At 56.3% G+C, this 24,227-nt stretch overlaps 6 protein-coding genes across 6 annotated transcripts; 4 read left to right on the top strand and 2 right to left on the bottom strand.

The window, feature by feature from the left end:
* Positions 1–58: 58 nt before the first annotated feature.
* CAOG_05504 (hypothetical protein) lies at positions 59–3,250 on the bottom strand. The gene has a single exon (XM_004346127.2). The coding sequence runs from the start codon at positions 3,223–3,225 to the stop codon at positions 109–111; it is 3,117 nt and encodes a 1,038-aa protein (XP_004346177.1). The 5' UTR covers positions 3,226–3,250; the 3' UTR covers positions 59–108.
* A 176-nt stretch (positions 3,251–3,426) lies between these two features.
* On the top strand, positions 3,427–9,531 carry CAOG_05503 (hypothetical protein; the record flags this gene model as incomplete). Its single annotated transcript, XM_004346126.2, has 6 exons — positions 3,427–3,547; positions 3,725–5,313; positions 5,415–8,637; positions 8,768–9,100; positions 9,233–9,324; positions 9,475–9,531. The coding sequence occupies 6 exons, from the start codon at positions 3,427–3,429 to the stop codon at positions 9,529–9,531; spliced, it is 5,415 nt and encodes a 1,804-aa protein (XP_004346176.2).
* Positions 9,532–10,108: 577 nt separating this feature from the next.
* CAOG_05502 (hypothetical protein) lies at positions 10,109–13,683 on the top strand. Its single transcript, XM_004346125.2, has one exon. The coding sequence runs from the start codon at positions 10,275–10,277 to the stop codon at positions 13,353–13,355; it is 3,081 nt and encodes a 1,026-aa protein (XP_004346175.1). The 5' UTR covers positions 10,109–10,274; the 3' UTR covers positions 13,356–13,683.
* Positions 13,684–13,757: 74 nt separating this feature from the next.
* CAOG_05501 (cytidine deaminase) lies at positions 13,758–14,954 on the top strand. Its single transcript, XM_004346124.2, has 4 exons — positions 13,758–13,835; positions 13,980–14,047; positions 14,374–14,583; positions 14,700–14,954. The coding sequence occupies exons 1-4, from the start codon at positions 13,771–13,773 to the stop codon at positions 14,783–14,785; spliced, it is 429 nt and encodes a 142-aa protein (XP_004346174.1). The 5' UTR covers positions 13,758–13,770; the 3' UTR covers positions 14,786–14,954.
* CAOG_05500 (hypothetical protein) lies at positions 14,954–19,868 on the bottom strand. The gene is made up of 8 exons (XM_004346123.2): positions 19,695–19,868; positions 19,086–19,271; positions 18,847–18,942; positions 18,644–18,766; positions 18,213–18,550; positions 16,142–18,117; positions 15,705–16,017; positions 14,954–15,580 (listed from the first exon to the last, which is right to left on the bottom strand). Exons 1-8 carry the CDS (start codon positions 19,814–19,816, stop codon positions 15,093–15,095), a joined length of 3,642 nt encoding a protein of 1,213 aa, XP_004346173.2. The 5' UTR covers positions 19,817–19,868; the 3' UTR covers positions 14,954–15,092.
* A 260-nt stretch (positions 19,869–20,128) lies between these two features.
* Positions 20,129–24,090, top strand: CAOG_05499 (hypothetical protein; the record flags this gene model as incomplete). Its single annotated transcript, XM_004346122.2, has 2 exons — positions 20,129–20,492; positions 20,832–24,090. The coding sequence occupies exons 1-2, from the start codon at positions 20,299–20,301 to the stop codon at positions 24,088–24,090; spliced, it is 3,453 nt and encodes a 1,150-aa protein (XP_004346172.1). The 5' UTR covers positions 20,129–20,298.
* Between the last annotated feature and the right edge of the window lie 137 nt (positions 24,091–24,227).

Genomic DNA, 24,227 nt, shown 5'->3' with positions numbered 1-24,227 from the left:
GCGAAAAAAAAAGAGACTGCATCTGTTTTGACAAAGTTGTTGTGCTTCTCAGATGATTGTAAAATTTATTCAAGGTCATAAGAGAGGGTGAGAAGGAAGGGAAAGGCGCTATGAAGCTTCGGCACCATCCTCTTGCTCCTGCTCTGCGAATTCTCGCTCCCCCTCTTCTTCTGCTTCCTCGTCGTCGTCCTCGTTGGCATCCAGCTCGAAAACTCGCGCACGTCTGGCACGGGAAAAGATGGATGCGACGCGGCGTGAACCGCTGACGGCCATGAACGTCGCAGCCATTCGGTCTAGTCCACGCGCGCCTTGCACGACCGATAGCATACCCGACATGAGAAGTGTTGGGAACAATGCGCCAGACAGACCCATGAGAGGATATTCTCCACCCGGAGGACACTTTTCGCTGAGAAGCAGGGCAGGACAGCTCGGTAAAGAGGCGGGATCTTGGAGGACATCGGCGAGAACAAGATGACGCTCGGGCACGTTGCCAAGCCTGCGGGTTAACAGCACGGCGAGGGTTGCATCCGAGTAATCTTGGACGCCGAGAATTTGGTGCTCTTCCGCAGTGTCAATATTGCAGCCGAACGCAGCCACGCTAATGCCCAGTGACTCTTTGGTCGGAGCAACCAAAGCGTTCGTGCCCGACGATAGTTGTGCCACGGGGTATTGAAGTACCCACAGCTCGTCGCTATTCTGCGTTAGACTCAAGTAGGCCGGGTGGAACACGACACACTGGTATGGCAACGTGCTTCGGACGCGTTGAGGTTGCCGGTACCGAGGTGCAAACGCAGGGCGCAAGCCAGCCGCTGTCTCGGACTCGGCTACCTCGTATTCCTGTCCTCGCACGACAATGCAATGAGCAATCGTCTCGAGCACCTGCAAGCCCGGGGTCGAGGAAGGCGGATGGTCCACAAATCGGAACAGTTGCACAGGACTGACGAGAGGAACAATCCGGCCGCTCAACTGCAGCTCCACCCAGTCTGCCAGATTGACACGCTCGGTGGCGAGAGCGCGAACCAACTGCGACAACGACGCCTCCGGTTGTCGCACGTCCAATCGAGAAAGTTCAACCGTGTCGTGTTGGCTGGACGAGAGAACGCCACTCGCACTCTGACGGACAACCGTCGTCCAACCATTCAGAGACTTGTCGCCAGCCGATCGAGCCGTCGACGGCAAAGAGTTAAAGCTGACGAACGCAGACAAGTCATCCCGCGCGAATGCCGGGAGAATCGTTGCGTCATCCGATTGGGCCAAGTACTCGGCCACCTTCAGACCAATTTGCGCACTAATGCTCGCGCTGACCTCGACAAGAGGCTTGTCTGTCGCTACAGCAGAGTTGGCGGCCACCGTGTGCAGCCAGGACAGCAACTGCTCCATCTGCTGATCAAACCGATTGACTGCGCAGACCATCTCGTCCACTTTGAGCATCAGGGCTTGCGTCCAGGCAACGCAGTCTTGCACCCGCTCCGGAGCCAGGCCGAGCACGCCAAAACGATCGTGCCAGCGAGCCAACCCGCCGAGGTCTGAGTATTGGGCCAAGGCGAGTTGCAGTGCGGGTTGTAGTGTCCCAGTCAGAAGGGTCGAAACTTGCTCGCAGGCCTGTTTGACGGCAAGGCTGTACTTGCGAATGGTTTGTGCAGAGATGCCGTTCAAGAACGCGCGAAATCCCGGAGGCTCGGCGCCGTGCCAGAGGTGGTCGAGTAGGTCGCGTTGGAAGGCATGCGATGCGGTTAACAGACTCACTTCCGACGCGGAAGAATAGGACTGGATGATGGCTTCGTGGAATCGTGTTGCAGCCGTGACAATGCCGTCCGAGAGCAAATCGCGGATTGTTTGCAATGCTTCCAAAATGTAGCCCTCCATAATGACGCTTTGGGTGTACCTGTGAGCCATGGCCTGGAGCTCTACCGTCCTCGTTGCCAGAAACGACGTGTCAAAGACAGCGAGGTTGGCACTGGGTGGTGGATAGGTCGTGGGTGGTTGGGCATTGTCTGGCGCAGCATCACCATTGTCAGCGGCGTCGTTGCTGTCGATTTTGCTCACAGATACCATAGAAAGCGCAAACAGGCTTTTGGAAAGGGATGCGCGTGCTGGAGGCGAGGCATCGGGCGTTGGAATGGAGCCGATTCGACAAACGCCATACGCAGTCAGCTCTACAAACCCTCCAGCACGGCCAACCACCAGGATTGGGAAGGGCGCGCGGGGCGTCGAGTGCTGCTGCTGTGGTAGCGGAGCGGGGACTGGAGGGAGCGGGAGCAGCAGCCGTTCCAGTGCTGAGGGATTGGCTCCCAAAAATCCCGCCTCAACCTTGTCAATCAACGGCATCGGCGGCGGAAGTAGTTTGCTAGACGAGTTTTCAAAGCTTCCGCAGCCTGTGGACGAGCTTCCGGTCAAACGAAGCGTCGCAGCGACGGTCGCAGACACATTCGCGGAATGGCTGTCGCTGTCCGCCAACGTCCATTCGAGACACGTCACTGCCTCCATTCGCACAAGCTGCTCTGTCGACGAGACTCTGCGTGGGAATTCCGAGAACTGCGATGCATAGCAGCACCGTCCGCCCTCCGTGTCGACCAGCATAATGTGCCCGTCCGCTCGACCCAGCGCAATGACGCGTCCGTCTGGTCGCCAAGCGATCGCAGTGATTCTGGTCGACTCGTCCACGGCGTAGAGCGGCACGACACTTGATGGATCTGCGTCTGCGTGTCTCCTGGCAGCAGCACAAACGGGCGATCGGCCAGGAAGCGCGGGCTCCGAGGAAGGCGAGGAGGATGAGGATGAAGATGAGGACGGAGCTGGCGGTGGTCGCCGCGCAGACACTGGCTGGATGTCAGGCGTCTCGCCAGGAGGATTGACTTGCTCTTGATCAGCAGCAGCAGCAGCATCACCAGCACCAGCATCAGCATCATTGACGGCTGGGTCTTGGACAGCCTCGATCGTCCAGAGCAGCTGCCAGTTGAGGCGGTAGAGACAGACGGCGTTCTCCACCGTCACGATCGCAATCAGATCCATGGTCGGGCACCATGCTGCCAGTCGTGCCCTGGCTGGGAGAGCGCTGTCTGCGCCGCCGCGGTGTCGGAAGTCTGACTTGCTTTGGAGTGTCTGCGCACCAGGCTCCACTTCCTCCACTTCCTCCTGCAGAAGCGTCTGGTCTGCTTCATTGACAATGTTATCATCATCGTCATTGATGACATCGCCGTCGGCAGATTGCTCGTCGCGAATCATTCAGATCAGAGTGAAGACAGCGAAAATTGAAGACTACAGTAGTCTGAGAAAGTCGGCTGGAGTCTCAGATGGATTCTCAATCAATGGCGTGAATCACTACTTTGTTGATACTACCTTGTATCCCTATGGTTCCAAACTGAGTGACCATCCACTTCTTTTAGTCGTTCTATTGGACTTCCATTGAACTTGAAACTTCAATCGATGGCTCGTGTCGCTCGTCGGGTGCTGCTGCTCGCAGTCACTGCACTTGCATGCACATTGCTATTGCAGCCACATCGATCGAGCATTGCATTTGCAGCACAAGCACAGCAGCGACCAGATGGTAACGCGGACTTGAATGATGAGACTTGCCAACGCGACCGAACGGACGAGCTGCGACTTTGTGATCCAGCGTGAATACTAACCTCATCATTGACTCTGTTGAATGTGTACAATGCAAATGTATGTGCGTTTGGATTGGACGTGGCTGCGCTGGGCACCTCGTCGTTGCTCCATGCAGACGCCATCGAGCGCGCACTCGACGCTGCCGCAGAGCCAATCGTGCTGAACGACGCTGATGCTGGTGCTGAGCCAGCAGCACGAGAGAGGATTCCAGATGCCAAGGTGGACGGTCGACCACCGCTTGGTCGCGCGCCAGACATGGACATTGCAGACAACAAGCTCAACCCGGATCACATCGATCCACTCTTCTTTGGCGACGATCAAGTGCAACGATTGCCCGGTGCTGAGGCGCTTCCTCCTGCTGTTCGTGGAGCTGGAAAACCAGTGGCTGAGAACGAGTTGGAGTTGCCTCCTCCGCCTGCTGCTGCAATTGGGAAACATGCACCGCTCGGACTGCAACCTCTCGCCGGTCGACTCCTCGAGCAGAACGACGTCGCCAATCCAAGTCTCCAAAAGTCTCATGTTGTGGAGATCTCAGAACCCCTGGATTCCCGCCCCAGACCGGCATCTCCAAAAGAACTGCTTGCTGCGTTCCAGGCCCTGTACCTGTCCAGCCCGTCGGAAGCCAGCCCAAGCCTTGCAATGCAGCCATCCGAAGAAGCGCTCGCATTGAGCGAACGGCGGTTCTCTGACAGCCACCGCCTTGCAGAAAAGCTGAGCGACGCGGCCGAAACGGTCATGGCCGCGCACGACGATCACGAAGGCAGCAGCCACGGGATTGTGCAGGAAATCACTCCTCCGTTGACGCGAGCAGAAGTCATCTACGCACTCGCAGACGTTGACATCTTTTCGCTGGACGCCAAGCAAGTCTTGCTCTCTGCTCGACACCGGCTGTCACAAGGCAATCTCCGCAACGGCCTGATTGGCGATGACGACCAGTTCAATTTCGAAAGCCTCGAAGGCGTCGGAAACGAGCGAAAGTCAGAGAGCGAGGACGACAGCAGCGAAGACTCGGTCGTTCAAGAGCTGCTGGAGCATGCAGATGCCATGGACCAGCACGAAGCACTGTTACGCGAGTTTGCCGCAGCTCAGCAGCGCGCAGCTTCCTCTTCTGTGCGACATCCGCTCATCAGCACCCTGCGGTCGGTTCTGACATCAGGCTTGTTGCCATCGTCTTTATCATCATCGGACGGGTCGCAGAAAAAACTCTTCCGCGAGACGTTTACAAGCATTTGGACAACCATCGGCGATGCCCTGCCCACAAAATCGGGCTTTTCCATGATCGAGTGGGGCTCTGGGGATGTGTCACTCGCGGCCATCTCTCGCTCTCCAGCCCAAGCAGGCGTCAGCAGCTCCGGGGCTACCACACTTCCTGCGCCCTCCACCAACTCTCCCAGCAAATCAGCAGCCCCTCCAATCACAACCGTCTCCATCTTTACCCGGCCAGCGCGCCTTCGTGAGCATCTGCAGGCGCGCGATGCACTCGGTGCTCGGAACAACTATGTTTGCTTTACGCCATTGCAGCAACTGCCTTCGACCGTCCGCAAGCTTGGCTTCAATCCGTATCTGCAGGTGCAGTATTCTGTCATTCTGGATCTCGGCGCACTTGCCGGCGATCTGTTACCCCACGAGCTTGAGCTTTTGCTCGCCCATATTCTCGCCATCAGTGAGATTACCCTCATCGTGGATCCTTACACTGAGCGCTCGGTAAGTTGCTTTTTTTTTTGCTCAGGATGGAAGATTTGCAATACATCGTTTGAGTGTCTCACTCCATGGTTGCCTCACTGATGTTACGCAGATACTGGGAGGCCGCGACTGTTTTGATCGACAATGCAGTTGCGCTCGCCAAAATCAATGCAACAGTCACTGTGCTGCCTGCACCACGTAATGGAGCGCACGTGTACAAGGTCACAACTCGCCGAGCGGAGCGTCCAGTTTTGCCCGAGCACGCATCCAAAGTGTTTCCTCCCACCGCTGTTGCCGATGGTCTAGTCCAACCGGACGACTGCCTGCTGCAATTTAATGTGCGCGAAGTGCCAATTGCCGTCAACAGCACCGGCGGCAAGAACGATTCCAAGGGCGATGCTGGGTTTTCAAACCTCAAGCCCGACTACCGGTCTGGCTCTGGCGCGCCATCTGCTCCACCACCGCAACTCATCCGGACTCTGAACGTCACCTGTGGAGCCATCTCGACGCGCTTCAACCAACTCGAATCACTGGGTCCGCTCGTCCACATTCCAATCCTGTCGCTCCTGACAGCGGGTCTGGTCTCCTCCGACGTGCGGTTTGTTTTGCATCGCCTGCTCGATGGTGCAGGCCAGCTATCGCTGAGAGATCCATGGACACTGCATCTGGTCGGGGATACATGTCAGCAACTTCGGTTTGGCAACATGTCTGACGCTTCTCCGCGATCCGCTTCTGCTTCTGCTGCTGCTGCTGCTGCCGCCGCTCCGGCAAACCCGAAAGTGCTTGGTGCTGCGTTTGGAATGAAGGCGCAACCTGTCATCGAAGCGGCAAAAGCCGCCGATCCGCCAAGCAGACTCGATAAACTTCGAGCAGCCGAGGTTACTTGGATGGATGAAGCGATGGACAGTGCACAGGATCTGCGCGTGTGGATGGAGTCGCTTCAGATCTCGCCGAGTGCCGAATTCACCTCCTCCTCTTCCTCCTCCTCTTCCTCCTCATCGCAGCACGACCGCTCTGCTTTCATCCTTGCAGCTCGCCATTCAGAGCGCATCTACGCCGCTCACCTTGCCGCTGTCCAAGCGAGCATTACCGCCGACATTCGAGCGGCAAGCAGCATGAAATCCGACAATCCAGCTGTGGCCGCTTTGATTGGCTCGGCTCGCCGCTTTACGCTGCTGACGTACGGCTCCCAACTCACCTTGCTGTCCCTCAAGCTGGCCAAGCTCTACCCAAAGGCCACCATCTTGGCGTGCATCCCTACTCGCGAACAGCTCGACATTGCAGAGTTTCGGCGCACCGCGTCGCTCTTCTCGCTCACCAACGCGCACATTTTCACCGAGACCTGGACGACGTCCCTCGTCGAGCGACTCCACCGTTTGCCCGATGTCGTTCGCTACCAGGTTCTTGGCCTTGACGTACTCTTGCCGCTGCTATCGCTGCGCGAGCAGTTCCCTTCGTACTTGGGTCGCATTCTTGGCAATGCCCACACGACGTTTGTGGACTTGCCCAATCCGCTGCATTTGATGCGCGCTCTGCAAATTGTCAGTACCGAGCACACCGAGTTTTCTGCCAGCTCAGTGGCCCAGCTACTTCGGGATTTGAGCTCGTTGGTGTCGCGTGCAGCTGCAAGCGTGGGCGCTGTCGCCACAGTCCGATTTGTCACGGGTGGTGAAACAACATGGCAGGATTTGAGCACGGCCACTCTGGACGGCCTCGGTACTGCAGATGACGCCACGTTGCGCCCCCTGTTGCAGGCGGCAGTCAGCGGTCGCATGATGCTGCGTGTTGACATTGAGCACCTCTCCCGCCAGGTCGATTTCGACTGTGCTAAGGGGCGAATTACGCTGGAAATGGGCTCCCCAATGGCAGTGACGTCGCTGCGGTTTTCTGCCGCCAAAGACACCTATCCACTGCTGCGAGCGGGAAATGGCGTCAGTCTTGCCTTCTTGCTCACGCTCGGGCCGTACCAAGAGACGTTGCGCGGACTCTTTCGGCGCTACCTTTCGCTTCCCGTCTACGCAGACATGTGTCCCATCAATATTGTCTTCCGGGCTCAGCGACTCGTGTTTGAGGATGTCCTCTGCGAAACGACCGGCCACATTGCCGGCGACGCTGAAGTGGACTTGCGTGCCTGGAACGAGCGCGCTCTTGCTGCAAGCTTGGTCGGCCAGATTAACCAGCGCGCCTTTTCCTTCCTCGACCTGGAGAGCGGAGATGGCGCAGTGTCGATGGCGTTGGCCGACACATTCCCGCTGGCCACAGTCATTTCAATGGAGCGGCGCCCCGAGATGATTCGTCGACACCGCGCTGCCTTGCGTGAGCTAACCGTGGCGCGGTTTGGAAGCCAGTCTGGGCACGTTCAGGCCGAAGCAAGAGCTCAGGCGGCGGGTGCCGCGGAAGACGACGCGCCTGCTGCTGGTGCTGTGGCTGATGTTGCTGTCGATAGCCTGCTTCCGCCGATCGCATTGCCCAACAATGTCATTTGCGAAGCTCGATTGGATCCCGAGTTTGTGCACAAGCTGTTCGAAAGCCCAGAGTTTATGCGGTACCAGCTCGTGTCGCAGGATGCCTGGCTCACAGCGCTCGTCGCCAACAGCGCGACCAGTTTTGACGTCATGATGGGCGAGCTGCTGTCCACCGCCATGACCACATTCATCCAGATGCCCTCGTCGCAGCTGTTGTCCCTTGCCTTCACCACCTTCTTCCCAAAGGCGGACGCCGCTACCTTTGGGGCGTTCACTCCGCCTTCACCACCTTCTGCCAATCGTGCGACAACACGCCAAACTCTTCTTGATGATCGCTACGAGACATACGAGCTTTCGAATGTGTACGCAAGAGACATGCATCCCTTGCCGCACTTTATCGCCGAGCAGCGCATCTTGGCGGAATCGGCGCGCGCTGATACGGCCAATACCACCATCAAGGTGTCTGTGATCACGCCTGCTCGATCTCCTGCGTGGGTGGGCGAAAGCGAGACCGCGCACCGTCACAACGCAAACAAGGCCCACACGGACAGGAGCAGTAGCGCCAAGCATCAGCCGGATCATGGCTGGTCGTTGGTCCGCGCCGATGTCCGAAATCTCACGGTGGTGGTCAACCACCACTTTGACTACAAGGTCGACGGTCACACGCGCAAGTACACGCTGCACTGCGAAACGACCGACGAGTCCTGGGCCGTGTACCTGACCCGCCAGCTGGACGGCTTCCGCATTCCGTACCAATCGCTGGAAAGCATCACCCTGATTGCGTTGCTGCGCATGAAGCTCCTGCCCGAGTTTCGAGACCGCTTTTATGACAACTTCCTCACGTTGCCGCTGTATGAGGATATGGCGCCTTGGAATATTGGTATGCGGCTGTTTTTTGGTTTTGTGGTTTCTCGGCAGACAGGTGTGGTACTTGGTCTAACGGGGGGTTTTTTGTTTGTGGTTGTTATTTCTTGTTGTTTGTTTGTTTGCTTTGTCGGTCGTCGCTCCAGTCTTCCGGAATGGACGGATGGAGTACATTGACTACGACACACGGGATGTCACGTTCGACAAGCAAGTGCGGTCGGCGTACCAGGTGATGGCCATGCTGATGAATTACGAGCGCACGGTTCGCGACTTTGGCCACTGCCCATCGCACATCAAAAACCAGTACGGCTTCCCGTTCATCTCGCATTGCGTCGGTGACAACGCTGTCTTTTCTGGGCCGTGCACAGACTCCAAGTTCCCCGTCGCCTGTGGCGATGGATCGTGCAAGAGCACGTATATCGAGTGTCTCCGGTCATTGGCCCTGCTTGAGAACTCGAGAGATGCATTCCAGCGTAACGGTATGCGGTTTTTTTTTTGTCAGGTTTGGAGTTGAGTTTGGTTGAGTCAAGCGAGTCACGCACGGTTGGTCTGACGTTTGGTCCTTGTTTTGGTTGTAATGCTCTCGGTCTCTCTGCTTGTTTCGTTCACAGAGTTTGATGCGTTCTTGTCGGGCACCACCAACCGCGCGACCGAGCAAGGCTTGGCTGTTGATGGTGTTGGCGCTGGCGGCGTCGATGTTTGGGTAAGAATCGTCGAGCGGGCGCCAATCCGACACGTTGCATCCTTTTTTTGTTTTTCTTCTTCTTCTTCTTCTTTAAGGCTCTGTCAAGAGTGTGTGTTTGTTGCTCACTTGACGATATTTTTGTTTTGGGACGTGTCATTAAACACGCAGACGTTTGATAAGAGCGGTATCGTGCGACCTGTACCCGCGCCTCCGATTCCAAAGTAACCGCGGGCGGCAAATCTCCATGCACTTCAGCCTCTTCCCTGCACCTCCATTTGATATACTTTGAGACCATTGCTTGATTCACCTCTTTATTTCATTGTTGACCACCGCACGCACTCGCTTTTGCGTGTTTGTGTGAAGTATTCTCATTACGACTGCTCGTTGTTGTTGTCTTGTGACCTTTTAATTCTCATGACTCTTCCCCTCTTCTTCCATGCTTCCATCTGTCCCTATTCTCTCTCTCTCACACACACACACACTCTCGTCTCTTCTTCCAAAACACTAAACTCTTTCACCCCAACATTGTCTTCCAAGTTTTAAAAATCAACAACAACACGCGTTTTTTTTTTTTTTAAAGCTCCGCGCTTTTTATTCTTCTTTTTTGTTGTTTTGTTATTGTTTGATTTTATTGTTTTTTTATTTTTATTTTTATTTGTTTTTTTTTTATTTGTTTCTTGCTTTTCCTTCTTCTTGTCTCTCTCTCTCTCGCTCGCGCTCCAACCCGCCCTCGTCCAACACCCCCCCCCCCCGCGCACAACGCTCTTCTTTGTCTTTGGGTCTTGCGCTCTCTTCATTTTGGCGGGTTTTTTCTGATTCCAGCTCTTTCTTTTTTGCTTTTTGTCAACTTCCCGCCACATGGTTTCAAAACCCTAAAACAAAAAAACCCCAAAATCCAAAACACACACACAATCTCATCCGAGGCCCCGAGTTCCCCCACCCCCCCCCAAAACACACAACACACATTCATGTCATCAGTACAATCGTGCAGTGCTAGTGCTGCTGCGGGTGCTGCTGGGGGTGCTGCTGCGTCGCTCTGCTCGAGTCGGGCTTCCGATGCGGCGGCGGCGTCGGCGGCGGTTGGTGACTCCGACAATAGCAACAAGAGCAACCACCACCACCAGCACACGGCAGCAGGCACGACGACCAGCGCACAGCCACCACTCGACCATCACCAGCACCATCAGCATCCGCTTTCAGCAGCAGCAGCAGGAGCAGGAGCGGAGGCTGATCTGGGACAGAAGGCCGCGCAACCACCTCCGCGGTTGGCAACGGCAGTTTTGCCGCTCTCTCCGCCGTACTCTGCCGCGGTCTCTGCAGCGGTCTCGTGCACCTCGCTTAGCGACATGGCGACAACAACGAACAACAACAACAACAACAACACTGCTGTTGCTCCTCTACCTCCGCTTCCGCTGTCGACGGCTGCTGCAGGGACGGCTTCTTCATCACCAAGCCCTGCTGCTTCAGGTTCGGCCGACCACCACCATCACCAAGCAGCCCTGCCCGCGCTGGCCCTGCCACTGTCATCGCCCTCGTCGTCGTTGCCGCGCGCCGTGCCTGCGAGTGCCCCGTCGTCGTCGTCGTCGTCGTCGTCGTCGTCGTCGTCGTGCGCTCTGACGGCATCCGCGATCAGCGGCAGCGGCAGTGGCAGTCACAACCACACTGGCCTCACTCCATGCGCCCTGTCCCCGCCATCGTCGCCCGCCGCCCCTCACCCGTCCCACCACCACAACCACCACCACCACAACCACAACCACCACCACTCTCATGCGTTCGAGTCGCAGCACTTTTTCAGCGCACGGGCGAACGCGCTCGCCTTCCAGCAGCATCTGCAGCAGCATCCGCACCTCGTCCTCTCCTCGTCGCCCTCCTCATCCTCCTCGTCCTCTTCATCGTCCTTCTCGCGCGTGTTTCAGCAGCAGTCGTACCAGCATCCAATGTCATCGCACGGGATCCGTCCTGCGCTGCTGCTCCGGTCGCAGTCGAGTCCACCTGCGCGATCGCTGCCAATTCACAACAGCAACAGCAACAGCAACCACAACAGCAGCGTGGCCGACCTCCCCTCGTCGACCACTGCCGCCCTGCGCACAAACACCTCTGCATTGAAGATGACCGTGCACTCTGCGCCAGAGCTCGCGATGCATGACTACGACCACCAGCAGCAGCAGCACGAGGACGAGGACCCAGTCGCGTTGGCAGAGCGAAGGCGCAATGCGTTGCTAGCACAAGCCCAAACGCCGACAGCCAGCCAACCCGCAACGACCACCGCCGCCGCCACCACCGCGAATACAGGCGCAATTGCTGCTTCTACGACAAACGCAGGAGTTTTGATTGCCAACACAAGCACAAACACGAGCTCAGCGCCCGTTTTGGCGGCGTCAGAAAGTGCAGCCACGCGGACGACGACGACGACGACAGCGATGGACGATGCCACTTTCGGCGCATTCGTGAGTCACCCGCACTTGGGCTTGGATGCAATCGCAAACACATCGGCCAATCAGCCCATGGTCGACGGCGTGAGCTCAATTGCTGCTGCTGCTGCTTTGATGTTGACAAAGGACGAGGCCGCTGACTCATCATCGGTCGAAACCGCGCCGATTATTCCCACCAATGCGACCAACAGCTCTGGGCGATCAGCATCCTCCTCTGCAATGTCCGCGGATGAAGAGGATGCTTTTGCCAACATGGCTGCAGCTGCGTTCGCTCAGCCGCCTCAGCAACTGCAACCGCAACCGGTTTCCCGGCTGACACGTGCCATCCGAGAACAACAGGCGCAACAGCAACAGCAACAGCAACAACAGCAACATCCATCGATGGATCACAACCAACTGCAGCCTCCAGTGTCAACCATGGAGCCCCCGCTGAGCCCGTACGCGGATGCGTCGTCCCTCCCACCCAGCGCGTCGCTCGAAGCCTCGTTCTCGTCCTCCTTTACGCAACTGGCTGCGTCGCACTACTCGCTGTCCGCCTCCTTTTCGTCGTCCTTCACGCAGCTGGCCTCACACCCGCACATTGCCGCTGGCGTCGCACCGCTGCCCATCCACGAGTCGTACCGTCAGATGGGCCAGCAAACCCCGATGCGCATCCTGCTCATCGAAGACAACGTGCTGCATGCCCGCGCGTGCGTCGACTGCCTCACGGCGCTGGGCTTTGACAATGTCGACGTGGTCAGCTCGGGCCAGCAAGCTCTGCGCGTCATTGCCCAAATCCCGCTCAAGCCCCGCAGCGGCTCGACCGACTCGCTGGACGACCTGCCCGCCGCGATGAACACGCCGAGCCGCAAAAGCTCCACCTCGTCCACCTCGTCCTCCACCTCGCGCAAGGGCATGCCGTACGATGTCCTCATCATGGACATTAACGATCCCAACGAGCTGGATTTGCTCCGCATCTCGCGGCACGTGCGACAACTGTTTGCGGCCGACGACCAGCCCACCATCATTGCGCTGGCTGCGCCCAACACGGTCGACATGCTGGACTGCATCAAGTCGGGGGTCAGCTTCTTGCTCAGCAAGCCTGTGGCGACCAAGGACTTTATCGCCGCGCTCATGCAAGCAGCCGCCAAGCTGAACGCGCGTCAGCGTGTGCAAGAGGAGGCGAACGACGTGGCAGCCCTGCTTGGACCTGGATCACGCGCCCTGCTCGCCGACGCTGCTGCCGCTGGCGATGGCCTGAGTCTGCCTGGAAGCGACAGTGACAGCGACGATGGTAGCCTCTACATTGTCGACACCGATGTCCCTCACCATGCTGGACGTGTCGTTCGCGACGCCGCGGCCCTCCTGTCCTCCCAGTACCAGCACCAGCACCAGCAGGCGCACCAAGGCCGCTACGTGGACGCAGACGACTACTACTCGTCCTCTGAAGACGATGACGACGATGACAACTTTATCAAGTACTATGATGAAGCCAACATCCAAATCGCGCACCCAGTCAACCCGTACGTCTCCTCTGCGCACTCGACAGACCGTCGCTCGCCTTCTCCGACCGATGACAGCGGCGCGTCCTCCACCGACCACACACAAGCGGCGCGCGCCCGCAGTGGTTCATTCTAACTGTTGATGATGTCTCACCTCGCTAGCAGCAGCTCGAGGTGGCTCGATTCATGCTGTCTTGATGTCTTGCTGTTGTTGCTCTCTTCATTGTTTGTTTGTTTCGTTATGCGTTTCTGGCTGTGATTGAAGGTTCGGATGCAGCGCGTTCGTCCCCGTGTCGTTCTCCTTCTAACTGTGTGTCTGCGTGTCGTCTTATTGGAATAGCCTGGTTGCTATTCTTGAGACACTTCTTTTGTTGTAGTCGTCTCTCCATGTCTTCATCTCGGTGTTTTTGTGTGTGATGTGCTTTTTGAACAAGACAAAAAAGCATTTCGTCCTCAATGTTTCAGGTTTTCCATTTTGTAGAGTCTCATCTCTCTGGCTTTCATGCTCCCATCTATTTTTTGCAATTCAGTCAGTCTTAGAATTTTTAACTATGTCAACAGCATCAACAACGCCAGCTGAGCTCTTCAATGCAGCCAACACTGCGAAGACGTTCGCGTAAGGAACGCCCTCTTTCCAGCCACCCCCCCCGCGCCTTCATCCATCTCATCCAGCTCATCATCACCAGATCTCATCCCAATTGAAAACGCTGCACCCTCACTCACGACTGTCGCGTTGGCGTGGCTGGCTGCTTTGACACAGATACGCTCCCTATTCAAACTTCCGCGTTGGCGCTGCCCTTCGCACCACATCCGGCCGCATCTTCACTGGTGAGTTTTGTTGTCAGCAAGTGCAAGAAGCCCATTCAGTGCATTCAGATCACGCAGCACGCACTCTCTGCGCAATCATGTCGGTTGAAGAAGAAGCGTCGCGATAAGACTGAAAAAAAAAAAAAAAAAAAAAAAAAAAAAAAAAAAAAAAGCCTTCAAACTGGCGTTTTGGTGGTTTGTTTCAAACCAAAAGATCAGATTTCCTACTTTGAGCTTCATTTGGCCCAGCATGGTTTTCGCTGTGTGATGAAGAGCTGACAATTCTTGATATTTACGTGTGATTTTTTTTCTTGGTTTGTGGTTTGTCAAACACCAACTTTGTGCAGGCTGCAATGTCGAAAACTCGAGTTACGGTCTCGCAATCTGTGCCGAGCGCACGGCACTGGTCAAGGCTGTCAGCGAGGGCTTCCGTGAGTTCACAGACATTTGCGTCACGACGGACTTGACAGACAAGTTCTGCTCGCCGTGCGGAGCATGCCGGCAATTTATCGTCGAGTTTGGCCTCGACATTACCGTCCACCTCTGCAAGCCTGATGGTCAGTGTGCAGTACTAGCCCAAAATGAGAGATGTGTTGTGGAGGGGATGTTGTTTCAGAGATGAAAATACTCAATCTACTTCTCCTTGACAACATTTGGGCATGATGCTGCGCAGGCTCGTCGCAAATCACAACTTCTGGTCGTATTCTCCCTGACGCATTCACCCCCGCTGATTTGAAGCTGGACCGGGTCAAGGCTTAACTGACCTCGATCATTTCTTGTTGGTTCTTTTTGCAACGGCTGCTTCCTGCCCTTGTTTGTTCGTTTGTTTGCTTGTTTGCTTGTGTTTTTCGTTCGATGGCGTTCTGTTTGCACTTTTTGGTCGCTCGTCCTTGGTTGTATCAACATTTGCTTATCCACACATTCGTCGACGATTCTAGAATTTATTGCATTTTATTACAGCCCAACAAATGGTCGTGGCGACGAAATCAAACAACAAAACGACTAACTGTCTCGGAGCACGTGTCGATGCATTCCTGCCACCCGCGCTCTGAACAAAAAAAAACCACTAGTACAGGAAAAAGTACGCACGCCACGAGTAGACATCCTGTGCAGGGCTGTACTCGTACACGTTGCACAAGCGGAAGTTGTGTGCCCCCTCGGGCATCATGTGATAAGTGAAGCGGAAGCTTTGCTCGTCTGTCGAGCTGACAAAGGTTGAGCCAAAGTGAAGCAGCTTGGCGTTGATCTCATCAATCAGCGTGCGCGACCGCTGCATGGTCGTCCTCATTGTTTCCAGCGACTTGAGCAAGCGCATCAGGTGCGCGTTGGTGCCATACTGCTCGGCCAACAGTTCGGCACCCTCCTGTCCCAGAAAAAAGTTGGGCGAAGGGAACTCTGCAGTGAAGGGGACAATCTGGTGCTGGATGAGATCGTCCAACGCGAGTTCGATGCGGCCGCCCAGCGTTGACAGCTCGCGGACACTAATGTGCACGAAAACGGTGCTCTGGTCAATTGGCTCGTTGTCGTCGTCGCACAATCGGACGTGGCGGTATCCTGAAGAGAAGCACAGAAAGTGAAACCACAGAAAAAAAATCCACAATTGAGCCTACCAACCCAAAAAAAAAAAAAACGACAAACACCACCAGCCAGCATCGAGCTGACAAAAAACGCAACCTACCATCGTTCAGGCTTGTGACTGGATAGACGGCCTGGCCGAGCAGCGTGCGAGTAGAGTCGTCGTACGCTGCAAAGCGCAAGAAGGTCAAGTCGGCCGAGTTCAGATTGAAGACAAACTTGGTGTCCGCCTGCCACAGTGGATCAAACCCATTGTTGTCGCGAATGACGGCCGTTGAGAACTTCATCGAGTCGCGTGCCTGACCGCACGTCTCGACGACAATCATTGGCGAGATCGGCTTGTCGTTTGTGTTTGCCGTCGAAGGGCGCTCCAATCGTGGGCCTGTCGGGCGGCGCAATTGCTGCGCAGAGATGACCTGTGGGTTGGTGGAAAGGGGGGGGGGTCAGGAGGAGAACGAGGTGTGGGTGTACACAACACAACAGACCAAAACAAACAAACGACCCACTTCTCACTCTCGCTCCCTCTCTCGCTCTCCCTACCTGAATAACCAACTTGACACCGGCATTGCCCCCAGAAGAGGTGCCCCGGGAGGATCCAGACGTCAGCAACCTGGGCTTTTGTACGTAGCCGCAGTTGCCGTTGACGCGGAAACGCGCCTGGTGGAACTTGACGGCGAGACCGCGCGAGCAGTGGTTGACACCGACCATCTGAATGCCGGCATTCCAGGCGGGAATGGGGTCCATGTTGGTCATGATGTCGCGACGAGAGTACGGCCGATTGTGCACCAGATTGCGGAGGGTAATGTCTTGCAGCGCAACAACGGACGACTCCGCGCTCAAAAACTCGGTCGAGTGACGCTCGTCGATCGCAGGAACCTCGAACATGGGCATGCGACGGCCACGGGCCAGCGACTGGAAGCGGTTGAGGTCAAGGAAGACGAGGTTTGAAAAGGCATTTTCGACCAGGATGCGCGGGCTGCCGTCTGCACTAACTCGAGCATTGGGTTGCGCCTGCGGTGCGGCTGGTTGGAGATCAAAGTCGTCGTCAAACCAGTCCGTGTCGGTGACCTGCTTGGACGCCATGATGAGCACGCGACCCTTGAGCTGGCTCGGAGAGGGAATGTTGCCGACGGTGGCCTCGCTCAAGGGCGCTGCGAGCACGCCGTCGCCGAGGATGGACTTGAACAAATCAGCCATCCTGTTCTGGAAGGGCGCCGAGCAGCGGTTGATGACCACGAGGATGACTGGGTAGGGCGAGGCGACAAAGCCGTGAGTCAGCACGACTTGGAGCACTTGGGAAAGGGGCACGCTCACGTAGACGGCCTTGCCACGCTTGTCGGTGCCGACGCCGCCGCCAGATAGATGCTTCCACTCGGCGTAGCCGTTCGGGTCGGCCGTCGACTGGGACGCGGCAAGCATGTGCTTGCCACTCGCGCTCGAAACGCTGCCCGGGACGCTCGCCTTGGACTTGCTGGGCATCACGTAGCGCGAGGACACGATGGGCTCCACGTCGCCATCATAGACCTCGAGATGCAGACAGCGCACGCCGCTGAGCAGCAGCCGCATAAAGCCGTCGATGGCCACTTCGGGGACGGCGGCAGTGTCGAGAATGAGCGACGTGTTGTGCGAGGTGGCAATATAGTACTGTGAGAGGGGGCGCGTCATGTCCTGGAAGACGGACAGATGGCGCTGGTCGAAAATGTCATTGTCACGCGAGAGCAAGAAGCGGTAGAAGGCCTGGCGCGACAGGACTCTGTTCTGGACGTTGAGCGGGGAGGTTTCGTACTTGGCCAGCAACGCGCTGGCTTCGCGTTCCGTGATGAGCGCGGCTGAGGACTGCGCCATGAGGGAGGACGACGAGGATCCGATCGCTGCGCGAGACTGGTCGTTCTGAGCGGAGGAAGAAGAAAGCCCCGCCAGACTGCCGGTGGCAGCATTGCCACGCGCGCCGCCTCGCTGCTGCTCCACCAAAAACCGATGAAACTCGTTCATTTTCAGGAAGGAGCTTTGGAAAAGGTGGCTGAGATCGCTGCGTTGCGCCTTCAGCGCCGCAAACATGCGCGAGTAAACGGTGAACGTCAGCTTGGCGTTGGGATCGGCCACGTTGGGTTGGTTGACGGCGCCGACAAGCGCCTGGTTGACCATCACGCGGTAATAGTCGGACGGCAGACCCGTGTGCAAGCGCTTGATGAAGAGCTCCAAGGTGCGATTGACAATGCGCTCGTTGTCAAGGCTCTCAATGTTCAAGCCCATTGCCAGCCACTCGTTGCGAATAAACTCTTCCCAGTTGGAGGGATCTGTAGCGCGACGAGACTGGCCCAGCAGATAGTCCAGGCCCGCAAGCCACAACTCGTACTCTTCGTTCGTCGATGCAATCAAATCCAGCGATTGAATATCAGCAGTGCCATCGCGGTACAAGATGGAGAAAGCGAGAGGGGCTGAAATCAGCGACTTGTTTTGGAGAAAAGTGCGCGTGTTGGTGCCGCGTCGGATTTCAACAATGTTGCGGAAGGGTACTGTCGAGAAGAAGACAGAAACAAAAACAAAAATGAGTGAAATCGTGAGCCAAAAACGCAAAAGCTTCAAAAACAAAGAACGCAAACACACTTACACCAACGCTGCTCGCGAAGTTCCTTAGAGTCCTTCACAGCGACCTTGTAGAGCAAAAAGTAGCCCATTTCGTCAACATTGTACATGCGCGCTTGGAGCACACCCTTGGGGAGCACAGTGTTGAACAGGGTGCCGCTTTTCATGACGGACACTGTGATATTCATTGCAGCAAGCATGGGCACGGGATCGACGAGCTTGGTAGCCCAGAGCGAGGCAGAGGTGCGGTAGGTATCGATCAACGCCGCGATGGAAGGGAAGGGCCCGTGGTTGTCGCCCAGCGAGTACATGCCGTTTGGAGTCAAGGTGATTTTGAGGTGTTTGACGTCGTTTTCCTCGCGGCTGCAAAAGGAGAGAGGGAAGGGAAGGAGAGAGGATTGCAAGTTAGGGAAAGCGAAAGTTGAATACTCGGTCGAAGGGAAAACAGAATCTCACCGAAGAGCAAGCGCGTATTCGTCGGGATTGTTCGGGCTTGTGCGCACCAAGAAGGAGCCAGTTTTACCGCCTTCCATGAGGAGGGATTCGGCCTGGTCCTTGGACAGACCGCCATGGAACCAACTACAAAAAAATTGTGTGATTGTGAGAATGACCTACTCTTGTGGTTACGCAAGTCCTCGGAACAGTAGCCAGGGCCTTACACTGGACGCTTGGAAACATCGTTGAGAACGAACGAGCGCGATTGATCGGCAGACGGGAGGTTTGGAATACTCGTGGTTGGAGATTCTGCTCGCGCTCTGCTCCATGACACGATTTGTCCATGACATGATTTTGGGAATTGGGGAGGAAGTTCAACAGAACATGAGCAACGACAGGTTTGTGCTTTTCGTGCGACGGTTTCGCACAAGCAAGCAAGGCACAAAAAAATGGCGGGGCTTACGCGGCAGCGATCGGGGGCCGACGCCCCGCTGTCGGCAACGGCTGGGTGAGGAGCACATTCTGCAACGGAGTGCGACGGTGATGCTCAATGATTTGGCTGAGCGTGCCAGCAACCTTGCCAAGCTTGTACGTGCCATTTCCAGCTGGGTCTGGCTTGATCATGTACTGGTCGACCTTTGGTCCAACTCTGTAGCAGCCAAATTTCAAAGGGTGAGTTTGTGAATTCGGTTGTTATTTTTCAACGCGAGGTGAGAAACATGAAATCGAAAATACTCAGAAATAAAAAATAAAAAATAAAAAATAAAAAATAAAAAATAAAAATAAAAAAATAAAAAAAGGGGGAGTCAGGGTTTGTCGCAGCTGTTGATCTTTGTGTGAGTGCAGATTGCGGACCCTGAAGCACACGCAGTTTGCAAGTTGCCACTCCAAATGCCGAGATGCGTGTCGTGGCGATGTGGATGCGGGAGGTGCCCTTGTCTGTTGAGGGGCAAGCAAAGGAGGCACCAACCAAAAAAAAAAAAAAAAAAAAAAAAAAGCTTGCTTTTTGGCTGCTGCTTGTTTTTGCATTGATGCTCTGTTGCTTTTGATGCTTTGATGCCCCATTTTGTACCTGACTGCGAGGACGACGAGGCCCGGCTCGGTGTTGGACTCGCGCAGAATGTACATGCCCTCGGAGCCGCTTTCCATCAGCAGCGCAGTCGCATCCGCCTTGGAGACGCGCGACAAGGTCATTTTCGTCGTTTCGCTTTTCCAGCCAAAGAGGGCAAAGAGGCCAAAGCGGCAAAGAACAAAGACTGGAGACAAAGGTAAAAGTACAGGAACTACATGTAAGGATTAATCGTTATTCCTCACCAATCAGAGTCAAAAGAGCGGAACAATGGTTTGAAAGCGAGTGAAAACCGGTCAAAACGTCCCCATTCGGAACAAGTCCAATGGAACACGGATGGAGCTCGGTTCCCCCAAGGCAGACTGTGACATTTTCATGATCGCTTGTTTCCACGACTGCTGACTGACGCACTGGAGACATGTTAGATTCTGCAGAGCTGTGAACTTCACGTACTTGCCCAGTCCTTTTTGAATTATAGGTTGGATCACGCGCGGCAACTCAACACAGCCCTGCTATTCCCGAGTTGCATCAAAAGCGCTTGACCCTTTCCCCTGACTCCTTCTCAGCGAACCTGTCATTCGCCTGGAAGGGTGTGGACGACCAAAAAATGCAGTCGGAGGATTACGCTCAGTCGCGGTCTCAACTGCCACCCGTCTACCAGCCGTATCCGCCACCACCAGCGCAAGCACAAGCACAAGCACAAACACAGCCCAATCATCAGCATTACCAACAACAGGCGCAGTCGCAGGCGCAGGCATCATCAGCAGCAGCGAGCGGCACTTCCCAGCCACCCAACATCCGGTACGATTTGGACCTCCTCTCTCTCCTCTCTCTCTCGCTTTGACTCTGAGGACATGTCAAGCGCTTCTCTTCTTCATATGTCGCAGTTCGTCGTCGGGTGATGTTTGGTTGGAACTGAGTGGCATGCTGTGCGGACGTGACGTTTCGCTGGCTCCCATTCAAATCATCATCCCAACCTTGACTCGCTTTGAGGGTGTTTGAGCACTTTCAATGAGGAAATTCATCACCATTGAGAATGGGGGGGTGGGATTTCAGGGGGTAGAGGGAAAGTCCACTTTGAGCCTTTCTATGCTTCGTTGCTCACTTGATCGCCGACATGTATGTGTGATTTGAAAACAGACCGCGACTCGAAACTGCGCGGAGCAATGCAGATCGGTTGCGCGTGCGCCAGCCAGATGGGAAGGCATACAATCTGCGCGTACCGCCGCAACAGCTCCTGTCGCTGGGCGTGGGAGTGCCGCTCTTCTTTGAGTTTCTGTGGTTTTGCATTGTGCTTGGCACCTGCGTCACGCTCTTCTACTCAATCCCGATGGTCGTGCTCAACATTCAGGGATCATGGGCGGACATTGACCATGGGCTGGGCGGCGGAACCTGGAACATTCGCAACTGCTCCAACACGTCGAATCCCGTCAGTCTCGTCACATCCAGTTTTAGTCCTGCGGCGTCAAACTACCATCTGGTAGACTCGGACTCTACCAGCACCAATGAGACGGAACTCGAGGCAGCGTACAACTGGTTCCTGGGCCACCGCTCCCTCGCGCCAGGCGCCGGCTATGTCGTCATTGAGCTCGTGATGCTCATCATGGTCCTCAAGCTCGTGGTGGTGTGGCGCCGACGCATTTCCGTGCGCGCGACCGTGTTTGCACGGGAGATGCTCACTGCACGCCACTACACTGTGATGGTGTCGGGCCTGGAACGCAACTGCACCAACACGGAAGAACTCGCCCAGCACTTTGCGCAGTGGGGGCCCATTGCGCACGTTTCCATTTCGCTCGACTCGATGCGAGTCATGCATCTCATGCAAAAGCACAAGGAGATGAGCGTCGAACTGGGCTCGGCGTTGGCTCGCGAAGCTGCGCAAAGGAATGGCACCTCCGACCCGGTTGCGCAGAGCGGGCTTCTTTCGCAGATTCTGTGTGCCTTCCGATCGCTGACGCACCGCGAGTCTCGCCAAGTGCGCGAAGAGCTGGCCGCCATCGATGCCAAGATTGAAGAACTCAAGCATCGGCGCGTCTTCCATTGCACCGGATACGCCTTCGTCACCTTCCGCAGCGCGGATAGCGCGCTTTGCTGCCTCATCGACCACATGCAAAAGCCTATTTGGGTGCGATTCAAAGACTGGGTTGCCACGAGCTGGCTGTTTCGAGCGTACAGCCCTGCTGCCCCCTCCGCGTCGGCGTTGGCGTCGTCGTCGTCGTCATCCGCCCACAACGAAGCCAGCCTGGCGTCAAAGGCTCCGCTTCTAACGAGAGGTAGCAGTTCGAGCCTGTCCGGCGGTCCCTACGCAAACATGCACGAAGGACTCATGTCCCCGCCGTCGTCGAACGCGCGCACCTCCGCTGATCGCAGCTCTGCAGCGTACGCACTCCCGACAGCCAACATTTTCGGCTTCAAACCATCGCGCTTTGTCTTTCGCTCGACCCTGCGGCCAAAGCTGGAAGCCCCGCCGGAACCGTCCGACATTATCTGGGAAAACCTCCACATCACGCTGTTTCAGCGCCTCTTGCGCAACTCGGTGACCTCCTTGCTGTGCGGGATTGTGGTGCTGGCCGGCTTTGCGAGCGTCACCTCCCTGCTGTACTTTGAGCTCACAGATGATCACAAGTCGCACGTCGACCTGGGCGGCGTGGGCTCGAAGGTAATCAACGCGCTCGTCGTCACCTTTGTCAACTGGGTGCTGGCCACGGTCGTCACCGCCTTGGGTCGCTGGGAACGCCATCACACCTACTCTGGCTTCCAGAACACTGCCTTGGCCAAGCTCCTACTGGCCGGCTACGTCAATTCCGGCTATTCGATTCTTGCCGCCTACTTGATTGTGAGCGAATGGGGCACCCACAACAGCCGTCGCCAGTTTGGATCCATCTTTTGGTACTCGAGCAGCGGGCAGCTGTCGGCTGCGTTGACGGCCATCATCTCCAACGCCGTGTTCAACTCGCTCATCCAGTTTGTCATGCCAGTGACACGGATGCGCGAATTTTTGGCGACGAGAACAGCGCTGACGCAAACCGAGCTGGACAAACGGATGGCGCCTCGCGAAATCATGTTTGCCGCTCGCTATGTCAACGCCATTGTGAACATGTCGGTCGCAATGCTGTACGCATTCCAAATGCCGCTGGCGCCGCTCATTGCCGTGTTCGCCGTGGGTCTGCAATATTGGGTCGACAAACGCAACCTGTTGCGCATCCACAAGCGCCCTCCCCGGATTGACCACCGCCTGTCGCTCCGCGCCCTCCAGTACATCCCGTGGTGCATCTACTTTCACGTCGTGCTGGGCGGCCTGGCGTTTGTCCTCGGACCGTGGTGCGGCAACGGCGATGATCTGCGCTTGATTCTTCCCCAGCTGGGTGAAATCAGCTTTACCTGGGCTTGGATTTGGCTCATGTCTGGGATTGGCCTGCTGGCGGGAATCATTCGCTATGTTCCTTGGAAGCGCTTCTTCCGCTGGATTACCTGCTCTTGCTGCGGCCTAGCCAGCGGCAGGGGCGGCTCTGGGGACTCCTACGCAAACGACATGACCGGACTGTCTGGACGGACGATGCGGCGCTCTCGTGCCAGCTGGCCGAGCTCTCGGGACAGTGAGCCATTGCTGCAAACCCAGCCACCCTCCGTCTCTCGCGCGTACCTAGTCCCAGCGCTCAGTCCGTACGAGAGCTCTGCGACCGAAGCAGACCACGCGACCAACCGAGGAGGCCAGGGGCCGCTGTTGGCGCAGGATGTCCTTGCAGATCCTTCCGTTACGCCCAGTCTCAAGCAATTGGTGAGCGACGCCGTGATTCGTCCGCCATACGAGGTCATTGTTGGCTCGCTCGAGGAGGAGTACCGGCCTCCAATTGCCGTGGATGACGTTGTTTTGCGCGAGACGCGAACCACCCTTGAAATGTACTACGAGCTGCTGCGCGGCAAGTCGCAGACGCTGGTGCAAGCATTCAGCGGCAGAACGGCCGACACTGTCTTGTCAAGCCCGCGCCGCCTCACTGTGGATCGCATTGCCGCAGCTTTCTCGCCGTCGGTGGCCGCAACCTCCTCGTCAGTCAACCTGAACACCTCGAGCATCTCCACCACCTCCTCTGTCTCTGGCGGAAGCAGCTACATTAACGTTAGCAGCGGCAGCGGCGGGGCCAGCCTCGTATCACACGTGCCCTCGTCGCCGCACTCACTCACGCCCCGCCACCGTCGATCTGGCAGCATCAGCAGCGTCTCGTCAACCGTCTCTGGCGTCTCCAATGTTTCCAACATCCCCTCCCAGTCGAGCAGCATTGCAGCCATGATTGCCGCGGCCAACGGCCTGGAAGACGAGGAGCAGCAGCAAGACCAAATGTTGCGATCTACCACGTCGTGGTCTAAGGGTGTGTTGCCGCGTGATGAGTCGCGGATGTGATTGTTTTATTTTGATTTTTTTTTTTTTTTCGTTTTGGGTTTTGTTGTTGAGAAGAAGTATTCAAAGATGTTGCTTTCTGTTCGTCCTCGATGTATGCTTGAGGGTTCAAGATTGCCGTCGCCACCTGTAGTTTGGCA

Source organism: Capsaspora owczarzaki (assembly GCF_000151315.2).
Source record: "Capsaspora owczarzaki ATCC 30864 unplaced genomic scaffold supercont2.9, whole genome shotgun sequence".
Taxonomy (NCBI): Eukaryota; class Filasterea; order Ministeriida; family Capsasporidae; genus Capsaspora; species Capsaspora owczarzaki.
Note: the sequence above shows the minus strand (reverse complement) of the source record. Positions and strands in the feature narration are given on the sequence as shown.